At 52.2% G+C, this 21,702-nt stretch overlaps 1 protein-coding gene across 1 annotated transcript in view; it reads left to right on the forward strand.

Moving 5' to 3' along the window:
• The first annotated feature begins 368 nt into the window (after positions 1-368).
• Positions 369-21,702, forward strand: part of LOC119969120 (cilia- and flagella-associated protein 44) — a 338,226-nt gene continuing 316,892 nt past the window's right edge. The window contains exons 1-3 of the mRNA XM_038802337.1: positions 369-564; positions 11,556-11,718; positions 12,004-12,166. Of these exons, the coding sequence (XP_038658265.1) occupies positions 369-564; positions 11,556-11,718; positions 12,004-12,166 (522 nt within the window). The remainder of the gene's footprint in view (positions 565-11,555; positions 11,719-12,003; positions 12,167-21,702) is intronic.

The following is a 21,702-nucleotide window of genomic DNA, read 5'->3' on the forward strand; positions in this document are numbered from 1 at the left end:
CATTGAAACCTTTCCACACTGCCTGGAAACCCATTGGCGGGAGCGCTTTGCCAACGGGAAAAGTGAATTCCGATGGCCGAAGAATTATGGCCCAGGTTTTTCGGATGTGAAGAGTTCACACTTGACTGACTCAGCTCAGAGCTGTGCCGTGCTATCCAGTGGCTGTGTGATGGTGCCAGGCCCTCAAAATATTGCAGGTTAGAGACTTTCACGTGAGGGGCAAAATCTCCATTCAAAAAGGACAAGGAGCATCACAATGTAACACTGCTGGGGCCAGGTGAAGAGTACATCTGGGAGGTTGGATGACTGGTCATCCTGATTTTAATATAGACGATACCTGGAAATGTGTGAAAGTAGACGGTGTGAGCATGGTTTTAGAAGATTATGTCCTTTGTGATTGTTGCAATATATTAGATTTCCTCCTTTTTCTGTTTGTCAAAATAACCAGAGAAAAAGATGATGATCCAGCCAATGAGACCCAAGTTTCTGATGATTTTGATTTTGACCTGCAAGATGAAAATTATGAGCAAGAAGCTGGAACAGCAGATCCAACTGAAGAAGGAGGTGAGAAACCAGGACCATTATGTCTATGTCCTTTTCAGATTTCTTGTCATGCTTCATCCAGGAGTCGTACACTTCTATTCGGTCTCTTCTTTTCAAAGTAATTTTCAAAGCCTCGTCCTTTTTTTCAAGACGTCCTGGGCCTTGTCCTTCCCTAACTCTGTAACCTCCTCAAGCCATGAAACCTCTGTGCTCCAATTTGGGCCTCTGGTGCATCCCTTATTTCAATTGCTCCACCTGTGGCCATGCTTCAGGTGCCTGACCAGAAATCTCTCCCGCTGTGACTGCTAGCTGTTAGCGCGTTTTGGATGGATTTTGCAGGTTGATAATCCACCTGTTTGGTTGCGATATGAACCCATCTTCCTTGATCATCAAGTCCTGGGGTAGGAGTCGAACTTGAAGCTTCTGGCTCAGAGGCAGGAATGCTACTCACTGCACCAAAAGACCTATCAGTAATAGTACTGAAGGCAAATAAAATTGGCACAACAGCTTATGGCAATAAATGTACCTCCAGATAAAAGAAATGTAGGAGATAGGTTAAGATCTTGCTGAAATATAAAAAATATTGTGACCTCACCCAGGAATATTTGAACACGAGTTGGTGATTCAGGTTCTTTAGCCAGTTCTACCATTCGGTCAGATCAATGCTAATCTGTACCTTAACTTCATTTCCCTTCCTTTGATCTGTATCGTTAGGTATTCTTATCAGAGTTTTTATTAAAATTTAGAGTAACCAATTAATTTTTTCCAATTAAGGGGCAATGGAGCGTATTCAATCCACCTACCTTGCACATCTTTGGGTTGTGGGGGCGAGAGCGAGACCGGCTCTCGGAAAGAGCACCCCACTTAAGCACTCACCTCCACCCTATCCCTGTAAACGAGTAACCCCACCTAACCTAAGGACAATTTAACATGGCCAATCCACCTAACCTGCACATCTTTGGACTGTGGGCGGAAACCGGAGCACCTGGAGGAAACCCACACAGATACGGGGAGAACGTGCAGACTCCACACAGACAGTCACCCAAGCTGGGAATCGAACCTGGAGCTGTGAAGAAACTGTGCTAACCACTGTGCTACCATGCTGCCCTGGTCTGGCCTACATTGACTCTTAAATGCCCTCCGGTGTGGGCAATAAATGCAGGCACAGCCTGCGCTGCCCACATTCCATGAATAAATGAAGAAAAGTTAAATGTCTGTGGCTTGATCTAAATGCTGGATCTCCATGACCGCAAACTGCATCTAATGTAATTTACATAGAATTTACAGTGCAGAAGGAGGCCATTCAGCCCATCGAGTCAGCACTGGCTCTTGGAAAGAGCAACCTACCCAAGGTCAACACCTCCACCCTATCCCCATAACCCAGTAACCCCACCTAACACTAAGGGCAATTTTGGACACTAAGGGCAATTTATCATGGCCAATTCACCTAACCTGCACATCTTTGGACTGTGGGAGGAAACCGGAGCACCCGGAGGAAACCCACGCACACAAGGGGAGGATGTGCAGACTCCGCACAGACAGTGACCCAAGCCGGAATTGAACCTGGGACCCTGGAGCTGTGAAGCAATTATGCTATCCACAATGCTACCGTGCTGCCCATGTGGATGCAATTCTGACAACACCCATCTCCACCCAGGTTTCCAGTTGCAATTGTCTGATTTGCCTGAACAAATCAGATGAACTCAGGAAAATCCCTCCATATCTGCTTGTTGCCATTTTGTTTTTACATTTATTCCTGGTGTTTTTGGCAGAATGGGCGGCACAGCGGCCTCACAGCGCCAGGACCTGAAGTCGATTCCAGCCTTGGGTGACTGTATGCAGTCTGCATGTTCTCCACGTGTCTGCGTGGGTTTCCTCCGGGTGCTCCGGTTTCCACCAATAGTCCAAAGATGTGCAGGTTGTGCATGGATTGGCTATGTTAAATTGCCCTTAGGTTAGGTGGGGTTAGGGTTACGGGGACAGGGTGGAGGTGAGGGGTTAAGTGGGGTGCTCTTTCCAAGAGCTGGTGCGGACCCAATGGGCCAGGTGGCCTCCTTCTGCACTGTAAATTCTATGATCTATGAAAGTTAAAGGGAAAAGAAGCATCATTTGTGAGTTTCCATGTTACTTACCACGTAGATTGAAGATCAAGGTCAGAAAGCTGATGCATTGTGAGGAGAGGTGGGAGAGAAGCTGGGACTCGTAGAGAATAGCAGGGAAACAGTTGGTTCAAAACCAGATTCAGGAACTGAAAGATCATTTGAAACAATGGCAGAGCCTTCTGTTTGCAGTAATGGGTCAACAGGTAGAGAATAGAAAAGATCAAGGGTGGGATTCTCCCATTTGGCGGCAGAGTGTCCACGCCGTCTGAAACGGCGTTGCGTTTCACGAGGGCGTGAACGGGCCGCTGGGTGTACCGATTCTGGCCGCTACAGAGGGCCAGCACGGTGCTGGAGTAGTTCACGCCACTCCAGCCTCCCATCCCTGCGCGCAGTGGAGCCGGCGCCAACATGTGCGGTGGCTTCCCTCAACGCGCTGGCCCCGACGCATAGGACCAGGGAGCGAGAGGCCGGCCTGCCCATCGGTGGGCCCCGATCGCGGGCCAGGCCCTATCGGAGGCCCCCCGGGGTCGGAGCCCTCCTCCTCCCACACCCCCACAGGCTGCCCCCCGACCCTGCGCACAGAGTTCCCGCCGGCTGCGACCAGGTGTGGATGGCTCCGGCGGGACTCTGCCTTTTTAGAGCGGCTGCTCGGCCCATCCGGGCCGGAGAATCGTCGGCCTGGCCAACGACCGGCGCCGTGTCATACATGCCGGCGTTAGGCCAGCGTGACCCGGTTGAGGGGATTCTCCGGCCCGGCCCCGGGCTGGGAGAATCCCACCCAAGGGAAGGAAATAGAATATACTGAAATATAGATTTGGATTTTGTTTATTGTCACGTATAACGAGGTGCAGTGAAAAGTATTCTTCTGCGAGCAGCTCAACAGATCATTAAGTGCATGAAAAGAAAAGAAAAAAGAAGAAATACATAATAGGGCAACACAAGGTATACAATGTATACATAAGTGCCAGCATCGGGTGAAGCATACAGGGGTGCAGTGTTAATCAGGTGAGTCCATAAGAGAGTCGTTTAGGAGTCTGGTAACAGCAGGGCAGAGCTGTTTTTTTAGTCTGTTTGTGCATGTTCTCAGACTTTTGTCTCTCCTGCCTGATGGAGGAAGTCCAGTATTATTCAGTATGGCTGTAAGGTTAAGGATTTTGAGGGACAAAACCCCTCTAATTAAGACAAACTCTTCAACCTGAATGCTTTATTCCCAACACTAGGTTCCTTAGCTGTGTTTGACCTCTACAAGGTACCAATAATTGGTATTTATGAATCAAGTGGAATTTATTAAGCAAGATTTTACATATACTTAATAAAAAGCAGTGAAGACAACATAGAAGTTTCTCATAGAAAACCTACAATGAGGGCAGCACGGTGGCCTAGTGGTTAGCACAACTGCCTCACGGCGCTGAGGTCCCAGGTTCGATCCTGGCTCTGGGTCACTGTCCGTGTGGAGTTTGCACATTCTCCCCGTGTCTGCGTGGGTTTCGCCCCCACAACCCAAAAATGTGCAGAGTAGGTGGATTGGCCACGCTAAATTGCCCCTTAATTGGAAAAAATAATTGGGTAATCTAAATTTATAAAAAAAAAGAAACCTACAATGCAGAAGGAGGCCATTCAGCCCATCAAGTCCCCACCCACTCTCTGAAAAAGCACCCTAACCAGGCTCCCACTCTATCCCTGCAACCTCGTAACCCAATTTAATCCACACATCCCTGGACACGAAGGGACAATTTAGCATGGCCAATCCTCCTAACTTCCATATCTTTGTATTGTGGGAGGAAACCGGAGACCTCAGAGGAAACCCACGCAGACACAGGGAGAATGCGCAAACTCAACACACTCATCTAAGGCCGGAATTGAACCCGGGTCCCTGATGCTCCATTGTGCCACCACGCTGCCCATTCTCATCTCTCAAGATCCCTGGAAATCTTGGTGTTGTCAGCATAGGCGATGTCTCTCTTCTTCGTCTTTGAAATGATGTTGAACTGTGTCTAGAAGAATCATTCCCCAGAAGCCATGGTCATACTATGTCAATGGGTGCTCTAATTCGCTAACTTTTAACCTCACAACTCACTATCCGGCACTCCCTTTTTTGGAGATGGTCTAAAATTCACTCCTTCTATTGACTATAGGATGCAATTCATCTTGTGCCACCCCATCTTTGCAACAGCCTTACTTTTTGGGCCATAAACTCGAGAAGAAACTATTCCATGACAAACAAGTGGCATGTTTCCTCTTGATAGCAAACAGAGATAAATAAAGGGGTGATTGAATGGCTGCATCGCCCTCGAGTGAGAGTGCGGCACGGCCGATAGATAGCGAGTGTGACCAAAATTGGAAACTGTGCTGGGTGCCAATCAGTTTGGGATCTAACCGGCTCGCTCCTGTTGGTGAGATGAGGATCCCACCACGGCATGGCGAGAAACCAGTAATCACCAATTAAAGTCAATTTCCATACAATTAACAGGAATGGCCCCCTATCTAACGGCCTCCGTGATCTAACCGCCTTCCCCGCAAGTGGTCACGTGGGCGCCGATTAACATCCTTTTAAAAACATGAATCTGGCAGAGAAACTGCTATGGGGATCCGAGGGGGTGAGTAGCCATTGCCGATCCCGACTGGGGTTGTTGGCCCATCGCTCGGCGGGGGGAATACAACAGGAGGGGACAGGGTGGAAGGAAAGGGGGTGAATATCCCAGGAGTGGACGAGGCCGTGGGGGGAGGATATGGGAGTGGGGCGAAGAGCCCCTGAGTGCAGAACGGGGGTAGCCTGGGTGGGGGGGGGGGTCATCCCTGGGCAAGGGGTGGGTGGGGCTCCCTACAACATAGGTCCACCATGCCACCTTCTGGATCATTCATATCCCTAACAGGGGCAGCTCTAGCTACTGCCTATCTGTCCCACTGACCTCCCATCATAACTCCCACTGACCATGGTGGCCTACGGGCACACAGCTGAGGGCTATGCCAATAGGGAATTGGCAATCTTAGTAATGTGAGCACTTCACAACCCCCAGTGGATTCCTGTGGGTAGATGTGCCATGTTGCATGTGAGGATTACTCTCTCGCATCCCAACCAGACCGTGAGGCCCGAACACTCCGCCTGAACATCGGAGGCTTCAGCACCACAGAGGCCCCTAACCCAACATCCAACACCCAAGAGCTGGGCCTCAACACTGACGACCTCCCTGCAAACAGAGGGTGGGTGCGTGGACTGGGGAGCGAACTAGTGCCCGGTCCAGGTAATGTTATCAGCGGGTGTCCGGTGTCAGGTGCCGGGGGCTCCCGTTGTGTCCGGGGACTCGTGTGCAGGGCGTGTTGGATGGCACCCTGAGTGATGGCAAGGGATGTGAGGTTGGGGGGTGGGGGTTGGGGTGGTGGTGGTGTGGTGAGGGGGGGGGGGGCGGAGCCATGGGGGACTGGAGAGTACCGGCCTGGATGCCACAACTGATCCTCACCCTTGTCCATGCCTTACAGATATTACACGAGATGGATGTTATCTTGGATTCTGCCCCTGCAGAAGCTGCCCTCACAGTGCTGGTGGCAGGCGACACCGGGCACCAGAGAAGGGGGAGGCAGCAGTGTCAACAGAGGCTTGAGGTTGTGCCCCATGTGCATGGGCCTGCCCCGCACCCTGAGGACCCGACTGCCCATCAGGCCAGGGAGGAACCCAGAGGGCGATGGCCCAAGGCGTACGAGCGTTGCTGGTCCTTCGAACAGATGACAAACAACATGTGCTGCAGGCGGCTCCGCCTCAACAAGGGGATGGTGCGGCATCTGTGGCATGTCCATGTGGAGGAGGAGGATACTTGCTCCCAGTGGCCATCAAAGTCACCACAGCCCTGAACCTTTACACCTTGGGTTCATTCTCGGGCTCGGGTGAGGACTTGTGTGGCATATAAGGGCAGCACGGTAGCACAGTGGTTAGCATAGTTGCTTCACAGCTCCAGGGTCCCAGGTTCGATTCCCGGCTTGGGTCACAGTCTGTGCGGAGTCTGCATGTTCTCCCCGTGTCTGCCTGGGTTTCCTCCGGGTGCTCCGGTTTCCTCCCACAGTCCAAAGATGTGCAGGTTAGGTGGATTGGCCATGTTAAATTACCCTTAGTGTCCAAAAAGATTAAGTGGGGTTACGGGTGTGGGCTTAAGTGGGGTGCTAATTCCAAGGGCCAGTGCAGACTCGATGGGCCGAATGGCTTGCTTCTGCCCTGTGAATTCTATGATTCTATGATATTTCAACCCACACATGCATCCGTGAAGTCATGGATGCCCTGTTTGCCTGGGCAGTTAACTATATTAACTGTGACCTGGACAAAGCCGAACAGGGTGCCCGGGCAGAAAAATTCTCCACTGACGCCGGGATGCCTGAGGTCAAGGGGGTAATAGATGGCGCGCATGTACCCTTCATCAACAGGAACTGGTTCTACTCCCTGAATTTTCAACTTGTGTGTGACCACCACTTGAAGATCATGTACAAGTGTGCCGCTTCCCAGCGGGCATGCATGACAGTCGTGCATGGGGCAGTCGGAGGTCCCCGGCATTTCGAGGGACACCCCGGGGTGACCAGTTGGTTCTTGGGGTATAAGGGGTACACGCTGAGGACCTGGCTAATGACGCCAATGCGGAGGCCAGAGAACTGAGGAAAAGACCCGAAAAAATGAGGACCATGTGGCCACCCGGTCTGTCATTGAGCGGTGCATCAGACTGCTTAAAATTCCTTTCCGATGCCTTAACCACTCCTGTGATGCACTGCAGTAACCCCCCCCCCCCCAGAAGGTCCCCCGCTTTGTATTAGTCTGCTGTGCCCGCCACAACCTGACTCAGCAGTGGGACAATGTGCTGGAAATGGAGGAGGAGGGACATGAAAATGAAAATCGCCTAATTGTCACGAGTAGGCTTCAAAGAAGTTACTGTGAAAAGCCCCTAGTCGCCACATTTCGGCGCCTGTCCGGGGAGGCTGGTACGGGAATCGAACCGTGCTGCTGGCCTGCTTGGTCTGCTTTAAAAGCCAGAGATTTAGCCTTGTGAGCTAAACCAGCCTCATCAGAGGAGGACGAGGATGAGCTGGACCAGGAGGGACTGGAAGACTAGCCTGGAGAGGACCCACAGGACTAGCCGGAGAATGGAAATCAGGCTGCGGTAGCGAGGATCTGGCATACCCGCTTCACATAGGATGCTGCTTTGTCTGTCAGCTCACTCCCTTTCACCACCCCCTTGCTACCCACAGTCCCAACACACCCATGCCCCCATCATCTGCCCTGTTCCACCCTCCCAGGGTTTGTGTTACATCACTCCATAGTAATGGTCTGTGTCGGCACTGTCAGTGGGTCCATGCCAAAGGCAGGAGGATGATGATAACCCACTGTGAGCTCAGCACTGGTGCACCACTCTCTATAAAATAGTCTGACTCCGGTCTATCTGCTAAGTTCACGCTCACACCCGTCACCAGCACATGGTGGAGGGAAGAGGGGGTTGAATAACGTGCCAGAGGCTCCACATGTCTCGGGTGCAGCATCTTTTATTGTTGTATACTTGTGACCCCAACTAGCACCGATGGTGTGGCTCCCATTCTATCCTCGTTCCTTCCCTCCACCACATCCCTCCCCCTTCTCTACCTCAGTGCCGTTTCATCGATCCTCTAGCTGTTTGGCCCTCCGTGCAATGCCGCTACATCTAGGTGTGTCCCCAGAATGCACATCAGTGATGGAGGCAGCCTGCTGCTTACCAAGCCTTATGACCTTCGATGCCTCAGGCGCATGCCCTCTTCGGGCATTGGGGCCGGAGAGCTCCTGCCCATCTACCAGCGGTACATGCCCTACTGTGCCACATGTTCTGGACGCTGACTCTGAGACGCATGTTTGTCAGGTGGAGGGGGGGGACTTGGGGGGAGCTCAGGTGCTGGAGCCGCTGTTGCCACCCCATAGGGAAGCTCCAGGTTGACACCAGCTCTCCCTCCTCCTGGTTTGTGACTGTAGGGCTCTGGGGGTCACCTTGCGATGGAGGGGTAGCTGGATTGAGCTCCAGATGTCCCTGCATTATCTGGCTCTGCCAGCCCTGGTGGCTCCCTCATATCTGCACCATGGTGTCGATACCCTCAGTGATGCCCCTCTGTGAGCAGGCCATGCTCTGCAAAGCCTCGCCAATATCCACCTGCACCTGGAACATGGTCCTCAGCGATCAGGACATGCTCTGGAGCGCCTCAGCAATGCCCACCTGAGAATGGGACGCTACGCAGTTCCTCGGCAATGCCCACCTGAGGCGGGAACATGCTCTACAGCACCTTGGAAAGGTCCACGTGTGTCAAGGACATGCATCCCAACAACTGGGACATACTTTTGAGGTGCTCCGTCATGGCCGTCACTGACTGAACCATGCCTTGGACACCACCCCTGTGAGGGTGCAGGTCAATCATTATATTCTGTTCATCCAGGTATAGCTCCGGCAGTGACCACCACACTGCAGAGGCTGCCACACTGCCAGCACTCTGATTTGACCGGCAGCTTTGAGAGTGGGACACTCTCTTTAATAGGATGGTTGGCCCGGCAGCAGCGGTGGGTCCTCACCTCAGCAAAATTCAGTAAACGTTGCTACTTTATTATTTTTTAGGCTGTAGACGCAAGGTGATCCAGCTAGTAGGTTAACACAGTTGAAAATAAATAAACTAGAGTTCAGAAAAGTTCATTGGATGAGGTGGGGAGGTTGGTGGTGCATCGGAAATTTCAGAATCTGCTTTGTCATTCTCGCTAATCAAACCATTTTCAGCTTTGAGTCAAGTCATCCATTTTAGGTTCACATCCTAAGACGCCGATAAACTAAAATCGGTTTAAATATCACAGTTTGACAGTAAGAATGAGGAACGTCCAGTAGATAAGTAGCCAAGACATCTCCTGTTCTTTGTATCATTGAAACAGTTATTATTTCGTAGCCTGGAAGTTCGTATTGAGGAATCACAGTTTCTTGCATATTGCTGAGCATCAGGTGACAGAACATGATGTCAAAGGAGAAGGTTCAGGACTCAGTGGGAGGGCTAAGTAGTGTTTCCCTAGAACAGTGTGGGCCAAATTGACACAGGTGGTCAGAAGAAAAACACCTACAGAACTCACCTGATCATCTTGGGTCTGCAACGGGAGGTCTAAGTTTATTTTATAACCATATTAATTACTGCATTGCTGAAAAAAGAGATGTGCTTTTGAATCTTTTTGTCCAGCTCGCGGGACAGATTCTCAAGAATACCAAATCTCAAAGCAACAACAGTTTATAATGTGTGAGAAGAGTGTTAGCAGGTGGAGGCTTTGCCATAGGGAATGTACCAGAGAATAGTTAATTGCCAAGCTTTTTAAATTCACATCAGGCAGTTTGACTCTGGTCAAGGCATTGTCATGAAGATTGAATCAGGGAATGGTTGTCCCCCATTACTGAGTAGTAAACTGTATATGGACAGTATATACTCAAGTTTGAACCCCTCAGAACTATTTAACTAATCAAAGGAGAGTTCCTTACACCAGAACACTTGAAAGCAGGTTGCTAATGCTTTGACTCATTTAAACAGCTGTGGCAAAGCCCACTCCTGCAGAAATTTGGTTTAAGAACATAAGAACTGTTTAAGAACGGTAGCATGGTGGTTAGCATAAATGCTTCACAGCTCCAGGGTCCCAGGTTCGATTCCCGGCTGGGTCACTGTCTGTGCGGAGTCTGCACGTCCTCCCCGTGTGTGTGTGGGTTTCCTCCGGGTGCTCCGGTTTCCTCCCACAGTCCAAAGATGTGCGGGTTAGGTGGATTGCCCATGCTAAATTGTCCGTAGTGTCCTAAAAAAAGTAAGGTTAAGGGGGGTTGGGTTACGGGTATAGGGTGGATACGTGGGTTTGAGTAGGGTGATCATTGCTCGGCACAACATCGAGGGCCGAAGGGCCTGTTCTGTGCTGTACTGTTCTATGTTCTAACTAGGAGCAGGAGTAGGCCATATGGCCCATTGAGCCTGCTCCGCCATTCAATGAGATCATGGCTGATCTTTTGTGGACTCAGCTCCACTTTCCGGCCTGAACACCATAACCTTTAATCCCTTTATTCTTCAAAAAACTATCTATCTTTATCTTAAAAACATTTAATGAAGGAGCCTCAACTGCTTCACAGGGCAAGGAATTCCATAGATTCACAACGCTTTGGGTGAAGAAGTTCCTCCTAAACTCAGTCCTAAATCTACTTCCCCTTATTTTGAGGCTATGCCCCCTAGTTCTGCTTTCACCCGCCAGTGGAAACAACCTGCCCGCATCTATCCTATCTATTCCCTTCACAATTTTATATGTTTCTATAAGATCCCCCCTCATCCTTCTAAATTCCAACGAGTACAGTCCCAGTCTACTCAACCTCTCGTCGTAATCCAACCTCTCCAGCTCTGGGATTAACCTAGTGAATCTCCTCTGCACACCCTCCAGCGCCAGTACGTCCTTTCTCAGGTTAGGAGACCAAAACTGAACACAAGAATAAAGGGATTAAGGGTTATGGTGTTCGGGCTGGAAAGTGAGCTGAGTCCACAAAAGATCAGCCATACTCTCACTGAATGGCGGAGCAGGCTCGAGGGGCCAGATGGCCTACTCCTGCTCCTAGTTCTTATGTTCTTATGCTCAATACTCCAGGTGTGGCCTCACTAACACATTATACAATTGCAGCGTAACCTCCCTAGTCTTAAACTCCATCCCTCTAGCAATGAAGGACATTTCTGCCCTTCTACAAGTTTGACTGTATTGACTGGAAGTCTGATTTGAAAATTCCACCCAATTCTGGTCTGTGCCAGGAACTTGTACTCATTATTCGATAGATGTCTCGATTATGTAAGCGGAAGTGTACAGTTAACCGAAATAACTGTATGAGCACTTCTTGCAAAAGAACCAAACATGTGATATTATTTTAACTACAGTGGAAGCTGCAGAGGAGCAGGAGGAGGGTGCGGACCAGGAACAAAGCAGAAAACAATTAGAAAAAGTCCTTTCAGATACCTTCTTCTATGAGTATGAAGATGTATACTCAAAACCATTCATCACCCCGGACTCCGAAATTCCGGAAGATCTCCTCACCTTTTCGTATCCTTCAATAAAACAGCAAAAATGCTTCACATTCTGCAGAAACATTTTCTGTCAGAACGTTATATCCTAATGTAGAATAATTAACATTTATTTCCCAATTAATCCCAGTGTATAGTGAATAGTACATTCTGCTATTTCCCAAATTAATATGTGTAAATATTTGCCAAATTATCAGTGTACACTAATTTAATTAATGGTATGGTCGGATTACTAAATTACAGTTTGTTTTCCCCTTCCAACTTCCTTTGACTCTTGCCTTGCTTAACTATTTCTGACCCCCAGATATTCTTTTGGCTACGACTGCACTCGGCGTGTGAACATTCAACTCATAGATGAGCAAACTATATTGTTTGTGGCTGGTAACCTGGTAATCCTCATGGATATTAAGACCAAAGAGCAAAGAAATGTCCGAAGCAGCACTGGAGGAAGCATTGGCATTGTGATGGTATGTTAGAGGGTCAGCTGTGGCGCAGTCACAAGGTTCCAGTTCAAATTCCATTCCAGGACCTGAGCCTGAAATCAAAGTGCAGCACGGAGGGAGCGTTGTACTGTCAGAGGTGTCATTTTTGGATGAGACATCAAGCTGAGACCTTATCTGCCTGCTCGGGTGGATGAAATATGTCCCATTGCGCTATTTCAAAGAAGAGCATGGCAGTGATCCTCGGTGTTCTGGCCAATATTTACCCCTCAGTCAAAATAACAAACATGCTTTCTGGTCATTGTCACATTGTCAAGTTTGCATGAGCAGCTGGCTGCTACATTCCTGACATTAGAACAGTGACTACACTTCAAAAATGCTTCATTGGCTGTGAAACAATTTGACATGACCAGTGGTAGTGAAAAGTGCTTTGTAAATTAAAGGCTTTCCTTTTTTAGTCTCACTTCATCTCCCATCTCCCCAACAACATAAATAAAACAATAACAACAATAATAATAATGCATTAGAACCTCTCCAAACTGGAATGTTTGGACCAAAAATTTTCTCGTGTCTGCGTGGCTTTCCTCTGGATGCTCTGGTTTTGTCCACAGTCCAATGATGTGCAGGTTAGGTGGATTGGCCACGCTAAATTGCCCCTCGGTCTCCAAAAGGTTAGGTGGTGTTATGTGGATAGGGCGTTGTTCTGGGTGGGTGCTCTTTCGGAGGGTCAGTGCAGACTCAATGGGCCAAGTGGTCTCCTTTTGCACTGTAGGGATTCTATGAATACAGAATGACCTTATAATGTCTAACTACAAGTGTGTGAATTGGAAAACACTGTGGATATAAATATTTACCTGAGACATAAAACAGTGCTAAAATATTATAAAGCAGTGATTAAAAAGTTTAATAAAGGTTTATAAGATGATTGAGGGATTGATAGAGTGGACGTTCAGAGACTATTGGCTCAGGTGGGTGTAGCTGTTACAAGGGGGCATAACTATAGGGTTCAGGGTGGGAGATATAGGAGGAATGTCCGAGGTAGGTTCTTTACTCAGAGAGTGGTTAGGGTGTGGAATGGACTGCCTGCTGTGATGGTGGAGTCAGACACTTTCGGAACTTTCAAGCGGTTATTGGATAGGCACATGGAGCACACCAGAATGACAGGGAGTGGGATAGCTTGATCTTGGCTTCGGACAAGGCTCGGCACAACATTGAAGGCCAAAGTGCCTGTCTGTGCTGTACTGTTCTATGTTCTATGTTCACTTTATCCAAATACTGCATCTTCCCTGTTTCCGCTCCCAAAGAACTGTGGCAGAATTGTGAGAGATTGAAGAACTCTGAGGTGATCTGCGTGTCTTAGTACATGAATCAAGAAAGATTAACATGCAGGTACAGCAAGTGATTAGGAAGGCAAATGGAACGTTGCCGTTTATTGCAAGGGGAATGGAATATAAATGTATGGAAATTTTGCTCCAGTTGGACAGGGCATTTGTGAGACCACATAAGACCATAAGACATAGGAACAGAAGGTGGTCATTCAGCCCTTCAACCGTGCTCTGCCATTTAATACGATCATGGCTGATCTAACACTCCACTTTCCTGCCTTCTCTCCATAACCCTTAATTCCCTTCCTGATTAAAAACCTATCGATCTCAGCCTTGAAAATGCTCAAGAGCTCAGCCTCCACAGCATCCTGGGGTAAATCATTCTAAAGATTCACCACTCTTTGAGAGAAGAAATTCTTCCTCAAATCCATCTTAAATCTGACTTATTCTGCAACTGTGCCCTCTAGTTCTACACTCACCTGTGAACAGAAACATAATTTCCACCCACAGTCCAAAGACGTGCAGGTTAGGTGGATTGGCCATGATAAATTGCCCTTAGCGACCAAAAAGGTTAGGAGGGGTTATTGGATCATGGGGATAGGGTGGAAGTGAGGGCTTAAGTGGGTCGGTGCAGACTCGATAGGCTGAATGGCCTCCTTCTGCACTGTATGTTCTATGTTCTGACTTCCCTCACCATTTGTATCATCTGTAAATTTGTTCCTTCCTCCAAATAATTAATATATATAGTGAAGAGCTGTGGTCCCAACACTGATCCCTGTGACATTCCACTGGTGACTGCCCTCTAATCTGAGAAAGACTCCCTTATCGCTACTCGCTGCTTCCTGTTAGTTAGCCAATCCTCTCTCCATGCCACACTATTACCTCCAACACCATTAGCTCCTACATTGCTTAGTAGCCTTTTGTGTAGCACGTTTTCAAATGCCTTTTGAAAATTCAAATATACAACATTGACTAGTTCTGCTCTCTCTACCCTGGCTGATACCTCTTCAAAAATTTGTCAGACATTATTTCCCCTTCATGAAACAATGCTGGCTCTGCCTAATCAGATTCTGGGCAGGATTCTCCATCGATTGACGCCGGAACCGGGTAACGCGATTGGGTGGAGAATTCGTTCTGACACTGAAACCTTGGCAGGTGCCGTTTTCATGTCAAACCGCAATTCTCCGTCACCTCGACAGCAGCGTCAATGCTTTGCAGAATGCACATAAACGGCGTCGGCATATCATTAGACGGCCTGACCTGGTATTCTCTAGGGCTCCTGCAATTCTACGCCTCCACTGGACTCCCAATGCCTCCTGATGGTGAAATTCACTTGTGCTTTTAACAACTGTGAAACTGACGCCGTGGCTGATAGAGAGAGGAGGTAGGACATGGAAAGGTGCGACCATGGGCTGCCGGGCTATACATTGACTGGGTTGGCTGAGGTGGGGTGGGGGATGACCCTGCTTGGTGTGGGGGGGGGGGGGGGCGGTGATGGGGGGAACTGTGTGTGATGGGGGGATGTGTGGTTGGGGTGGTGAGGCCCTCCCCGTCCCCCCATGGTCTGCAAGGTAGCCATCTTGCAGTGCACCGCCGCAGGGCATCAGACGGCCCACTCAGGGCAATGCCCACTGTAGCCACTACAGGGGGGGCAAAGGATGGGGGCCACGGAACTTAGCGCTGTCAAGGGCAGTGCCAGCCGACTGTTAAGTAATGGGTTAAGAGACATTGCAATTAGCTGTCTCATCTATGTTAAGTGTTCAATGATTGTCTCATTTATGTTAAGTGTTCAATGATTGACGCTGATATGTAAAGGGGCTTTAGGTAGACTCTGGATCTTGTAATGATCTGTAGAGTTCTGTGCAGAGTGAGTTTGAACCATTAAAAGTGTGTTGGTGAAAAAGGAGCTGAACTCTTGCCTCTTCATACCACAGCATCTAGTACATGTTAACACCGACATTACCCCTGCAGCACGGACAGGTGCCAGGACACAGTTCCCGCCACTGACAGAGCAAGGGCTGCGGATTTTGGAGGGGTGGGGGGGGGGAGTGACATGTGAAGGCAGGGTCTGCAGTGCCAACCATGGGCACCATGTTGCCCTTTGGACCTGGTTGGGCACAGAGGTATGCACCATACTAACATGTTAGCCTGTCACCCCCTGCAGACAATGGATATTGTTACACAAAAGCAAAACGTGCTATACAACCAGCAAAAGTGGCCTTCCTCCTAGTCGCCGCAGCCCTGGGGAAGCCTTGCGGCTGTACAAGCTGGAGCCGCTCGGGGTGGAGGAGGAAGCTCCAGCATCGGAACGTGCAGCAGTGGAGTGAGCAGCAGCGGAATAGAAGACAGCCACTGACGATGGAGAGCCGACTGCCCAACAGGCCAAGGAGGGGGAGATGCAAAGGATTTGCCGCATGAGATCTTGCGTATATCGGCAGCTACCTGTCATTCGAGGATCTGCCGAAACAGGCATGTCGTCGAAGACTGGCTGAGCATGCGGACAGTCCGACATATCTGCCAGATCATAGTGCACCTGGCACCACGGGGGCATGGGGCCGACACCAGCTCCCGGTGACCGTCGCCCTGAACGTTTACGCAACAGGGTCCTTCCAGGCACCGAGTGTTCAGGGTCTCACAGACCTTGGTGCACAGGTGCAACTGTGCTGTCACGGAGGCCCTAAGTGCCCAGTCAGCACAATACATCCATTTCTATGTGGACCAAGCCCATCAGGATGCCCAGGCAGCAGGGTTTGCCACCATCGCCAACATCCTCCGGGTCCAGGGTGCGATTGATGGGATGCATGTCACCCCTACGATCACCTGCAGATGACAGGCTGCTCTATACAAACTAAAAGCGGTTCCAGAAGATGAAAGTGCAGCTGATATGTGGCCATCAGCTGTGCATCATATATGCTAGCAGTGTGACCGACGCCTTCAACACGGCACACTCGATGATCCCCGATCTCTTCGAGACAACACGATCGCCTACAGGTTTACTGACTTGGTGGTGGGCGAATTGGCCAGGTCAACGGACACCGCATCCCACCCTCACCTGCCCTCCTCCCGCCCACCTGAAACGCACTCCGTGATACATACCAGCCGCACTATGGGGCGTGGGCCCTGGGTTGGCAATACCAATGGCTATGATCCATTGGATGGAGGATGATGACAACCCGCTCTGCGATGAGCTCTGGTGCTCCACGTAGTGTGACAATGCCCACGGTAGCACTTCCTACCGTCCACCTGGGTGATCCCCCCATACCCTCTCTAGCCAGCCTAGACCAGCCCACTACCCACACCCATCTGACGGAGCACCGGGGCAGGTGGTAATGGTGTGAACAGGTGTTTAATGTGAAAAGATATATACAGATATGTGCCCTAGCCCCGATCACTATAGCTGCGCCAACTTAACTGATGTCGAACTTTCTGGCCTCATGGGCCCTCATGCTATGTCTAGGTGGATCCCCAGCAGATACATCAGGCATGTAGGCAACCTGCTGTGATTCTCGCCCTGTGACCTGATGGCCATCTTGTGGGCGACCGGGCCTCGATGGGCTAGGCTGCTGTTTAGGTGCCCCAGGTGGCATGGTGCCAGCCTATTCTTCCCGCTGCCCACCAGATGCGCCAGGGACAGGATGGAGGGAGTCTAAGGTGCTGCGGTTTTCCGGCATGGGCCCATGACCGCCTCCTCCCTCGGGAGTCACCGGCATGGGCACGGGCCTCATCTCCTCCTTCCTCAGGGTGCCCAATAGCCCTCTGGCTACTCCATGGGACGGGGGTGACTAGGCCACCTTCCCCTCTGTCTGTGCCACATCGGACGGCCCCTAGGCAATGCTGCTGATACTCTCAGCCATGGCCCGGTGTGACTGCTCCATGATCATGAGCGCTGCTGCAATGTTATGGTGGCTCTTGCACATGGCTGCATGTGAGAGGAAGAGAAAATGCACAGTGTTAGACAGTCCGACGCATGCAGACCACAGGGTGGGTAGCTGGTGGCCTCAGTGGCCAGGCCACCTGGCCATGTCGGCCGATATAGGTGGCAACATGTGGGGCGGGGGGGTGCTTGACTGCCCTCCAGGTGGGCGGGGGAAGGGTTGTGGGTCTGTGGGACAGGGGTTAGTGCCAGGAGCACCATGTTGCCCACTCACCCTGGCACCCTGAGGAGGTTGTGCAGTTTTTTCCTACACTGCTGGCTGGTGTTACCCATGGTGGTGACCACCTCTGCTAACTGCGCCCAGGCCTGGTGAAAGGTGGCTCCTTCCAGGACCGTGGACCGTGGTTCAGTGTGGCTTGCCTCTCCTCCATGGTGTCCAGGAGGGTCTTGAGCTCAGTGTCTTTAAAATGTGGGACCGCGTGTCTTGCTGCCATCTTATTGGTTGGGATGGTGTGTGTGGGGAGTGAAGTTTGTATATACTGCAACGGCAGTTCATCAGCCTCCTGAGTGTCAATCATGAACCCGGTGAATCGGGGACTACCGGTAGCGGCAATGATCAGCTGAGCCGCACGTTCGGAGGCTCCCGGAAAAAACGGACTTTGGGGCTTTTTTAAAGGCCCCCAACGGAGCTTGTGAGGCGAATCACGACGTGGGAAGAGGCCAGGAGTCACCCCAGAGGTCCCATGGTGGAGACCAGGAGTGGGGCAGGGAGAGAATCGAAGGAGAAAACACCCGGGAAAAATCGGGACCTGAAGGACAAAATGGCGGCCGGCGAAAGTTTTGAAGAGTTGAAGAAGTGGGTCGAGACGACTCTGCTGCGCTGCTTCCAGGAGATGAAAGTGGAGCTGCTGGAGTCCATCAAGGTAACCAACAGGGAACTGATGGAGACCCAGACGGCCCAGGGGGCTGCGATCCGGGAGCTGCAGCAGCAGGCCGCCGAGAGGGAGGACGAGGTCGTGGCCATGGTGGGGAAGGTGGAGGTGCACGAGGCGCTCCATAAAAAATGGCAGGAGCGGTTCGAGGAGTTGGACAACCGGTCGAGGAGGAAGAATTTACGGATCCTGGGCCTCACGGAGGGGCTGGAGGGGTCGGACCTAGCGGCCTATGTGGTGATGATGCTGAACACGCTGATGGGGCTGGGTCCTTCCAGGGGCCCCTGGAGTTGGAGGAGGCCCACAGAATTCTGGCTAGGAGGCCCAAGCCGAACGAACCGCCGCGGGCGGTGTTGGTGAGGTTCCACCGGTTCGTGGATCGTGAGTGTGTGCTCCGGTGGGCCAAGAAGGAGCGGAGCAGCAAATGGGAGAACACGGAGGTGCGGATCTTCCAGGACTGGAGTGCGGAGGTGGCGAGGCGGAGGGCCGGGTTTAACCGGACGAAGGCGGTGCTCCACAGACGGAGGGTGAAGTTCGGCATGTTGCAGCCGGCGCGTCTGTGGGTCACCTATAAGGATCGGCACCATTATTTTGAGTCTCCGGAGGAGGCGTGGGCCTTCGTGCAAGCCGAGAAACTGGACACAAACTGAGGGTCCCCCGGAGGGGGGATGCTGTAGAATACTGTATTTATTTATACTGTATGTGTATTTGCGGGGTTTAGGGTATGAGGAGGGGTGGCCGTAGGGTGGGTGGGGTGATGCCGTACGGGTGTTTTCTTTATGGGTTTTCTAGCAGGAGTTGGGTGGACGGGTTTGGACTGAGGGGTAAACGGGGTGTTTGGGGAGCTGGTGGGGGGGGACTGGAGGAGGCAGGGCCCGGCAGGGCGAAAGCGTGGGCTTTCTGCGGGGTCCCCGTGCTGGGAGAGGGAGGGGGAGGGGGAGGGGGAGGGGGCGGGGTCTTCTCCCGCGCAGGAGCGGGGGAGGGTGGACTGGTTGATGGGCACTATGGAGGAGGGGCAGTCCCACGTTGGGAAGAGCCGAAAGTAGGGCGGGAGCCGCCGGGGTCAGTAGAAGATAGCTGGCTCACAGGAGTGCTGTAGAGGGGGGGGGGGAGGGGGCGCGGCTAGGAGGGGTCCTAGCCTGGGGGGGGAGGGGGAGGAGGGGAGGGGGGGGGTGGGGGGTTACCGGGTTTCTGCTGAAACGGTCAGGAAGGAGCTGGAGGATGCAGGGGGTGCTGGAGGGGGGGAGGTGCCGCCGTGGAAAACTGGCAGAGCGTGGGACGCTGGCCAGGGGTGGGCAAGGGAGGGGGTATGGCTAACCGGCAGGGGAAGGGGGCAGGGAACCCTCGGATCCGGCTGATAACCTGGAATGTGAGGGGGCTGAATGGGCCGGTCAAGAGGGCCCGAGTAGTTGCGCACCTGAAGGGACTGAAGGCGGATGTGGCCATGCTCCAGGAGACACACCTGAAAGTGGTGGACCAGGTCCGGCTGAGAAAGGGGTGGGTGGGCCAGGTATTCCACTCAGGGCTGGACGAGAAGAGGAAGGGGGTGGCGATCCTGGTGGGGAAGAAGGTGTCGTTTGAGGCGTTGAAGGTGGTGGCTGACAGTGGCGGGAGGTACGTGATGGTGAGTGGCAAGCTGCAGGGGGAGCGGGTAGTGTTGGTGAATGTTTATGCCCCAAATTGGGACGACGCGGGGTTCATGCGGCATATGCTGGGCCGCATTCCGGACCTGGAGGTGGGGGGCCTGATCATGGGGGGAGACTTTAACACTGTGCTGGATCCCCCATTGGATCGATCCAAGTCCCGGATGGGTAGGAGGTCGGCGGCGGCTAAGGTGCTGAGGGGATTTATGGACCAGATTGGGGGGGGGTGGACCCTTGGAGGCTTGCGAGGCCAAGGGCCAGGGAATACTCATTTTTCTCCCATGTACATAAGGCCTACTCGAGGATTGACTTTTTTGTCCTGAGCAGGGGGCTGGTGTCGAGGGTGGAGGAAGTGGAATACTCCGCCATTGCCATTTCGGATCATGCCCCGCACTGGATGGACCTCGGGCTGGGGGAAGAGAGGGACCAACGTCCGCTCTGGCGCATGGAGGTGGGGCTGCTGGCAGAGGAGGAGGTGGCCGGGAGGGTCCGGGGGTGTATTGAGAGATACCTCGAGGCCAATGATAACGGGGAGGTTCGGGTGGGGACGGTCTGGGAGGCATTGAAGGCGGTGATGAGGGGGGAATTGATCTCCATCCGGACCCATAGGGAGAGGGGGGAGCAGAGGGAAAGGGAAAGACTGATAGGGGAGATGGTGCAGGTGGATAGGAGATATGCGGAGGCCCCAGAGGAGGGATTGCTGGGGGAGAGGCGTAGCCTTCAGGCCAGATTTGACCTACTGACGACTAGAAAGGCGGAAGCCCAGTGGAGGAAAGCACAGGGGGCGGTGTATGAACACGGGGAGAAGGCGAGCAGGATGCTGGCACACCAGCTCCGGAAGCGAGATGCGGCCAGGGAGATTGGGGGAGTGAGGGATAGTGCCGGGAAGGTGGTGCGGAGGGGGGTAGAGGTCAATGGGGTCTTCAGGGACTTTTATGGGGAACTGTACCGGTCTGAGCCCCCGGTGGAGGAGGGTGGAATGGGGCGCTTCCTGGACAGGTTGCGTTTCCCGAGGGTGGAAGAGGAGCGGGTGGAGGGACTAGGGGCGCCGATCGAGTTGGAGGAGGTTGTCAAAGGGATAGGGAGCATGCAGTCGGGGAAGGTGCCGGGGCCGGACGGGTTTCCGGCGGAATTCTATAAAAAGTATTTGGACCTGTTGGGCCCCCTGTTGGTCCGGACCTTTAACGAGGCATGGGAGGGGGGGCTTTGCCACCAACTATGTCGCGGGCGCTGATTTCCTTGATCCTGAAGCGGGACAAGGACCCTCTGCAGTGTGGATCATATAGGCCGATTTCGTTGCTGAACGCCGACGCTAAGCTGCTGGCAAAGATCCTGGCCACTAGAATAGAGGATTGTGTGCCGAGGGTCATACATGAGGACCAGACGGGGTTTGTGAAGGGAAGGCAGCTGAACACAAATGTGCGAAGACTCCTCAATGTCATTATGATGCCGGCGGTGGAAGGGGAGGCGGAGATAGTGGTGGTGTTGGACGCGGAGAAGGCCTTCGATAGGGTGGAGTGGGAGTACTTGTGGGAGGTGTTGGAGAGGTTTGGGGAGGGGTTTATTCGGTGGGTGAGGCTGCTCTACGAGGCCCCGATGGCAAGTGTAGCCACGAATAGGAGGAGGTCAGAATACTTTCGGCTGCATCGGGGGACGAGACAGGGGTGCCCCCTGTCCCCCTTGCTCTTCGCGTTGGCAATTGAGCCCCTGGCCATGGCATTGAGGGAGTCAGGGAACTGGAGGGGCATGGTGCGGGGCTGGGTGGGGTGGGGGGGGGGGGGGGGGGAGG

Source organism: Scyliorhinus canicula, chromosome 7 (genome assembly GCF_902713615.1).
Source record: "Scyliorhinus canicula chromosome 7, sScyCan1.1, whole genome shotgun sequence".
Taxonomy (NCBI): Eukaryota; Metazoa; Chordata; class Chondrichthyes; order Carcharhiniformes; family Scyliorhinidae; genus Scyliorhinus; species Scyliorhinus canicula.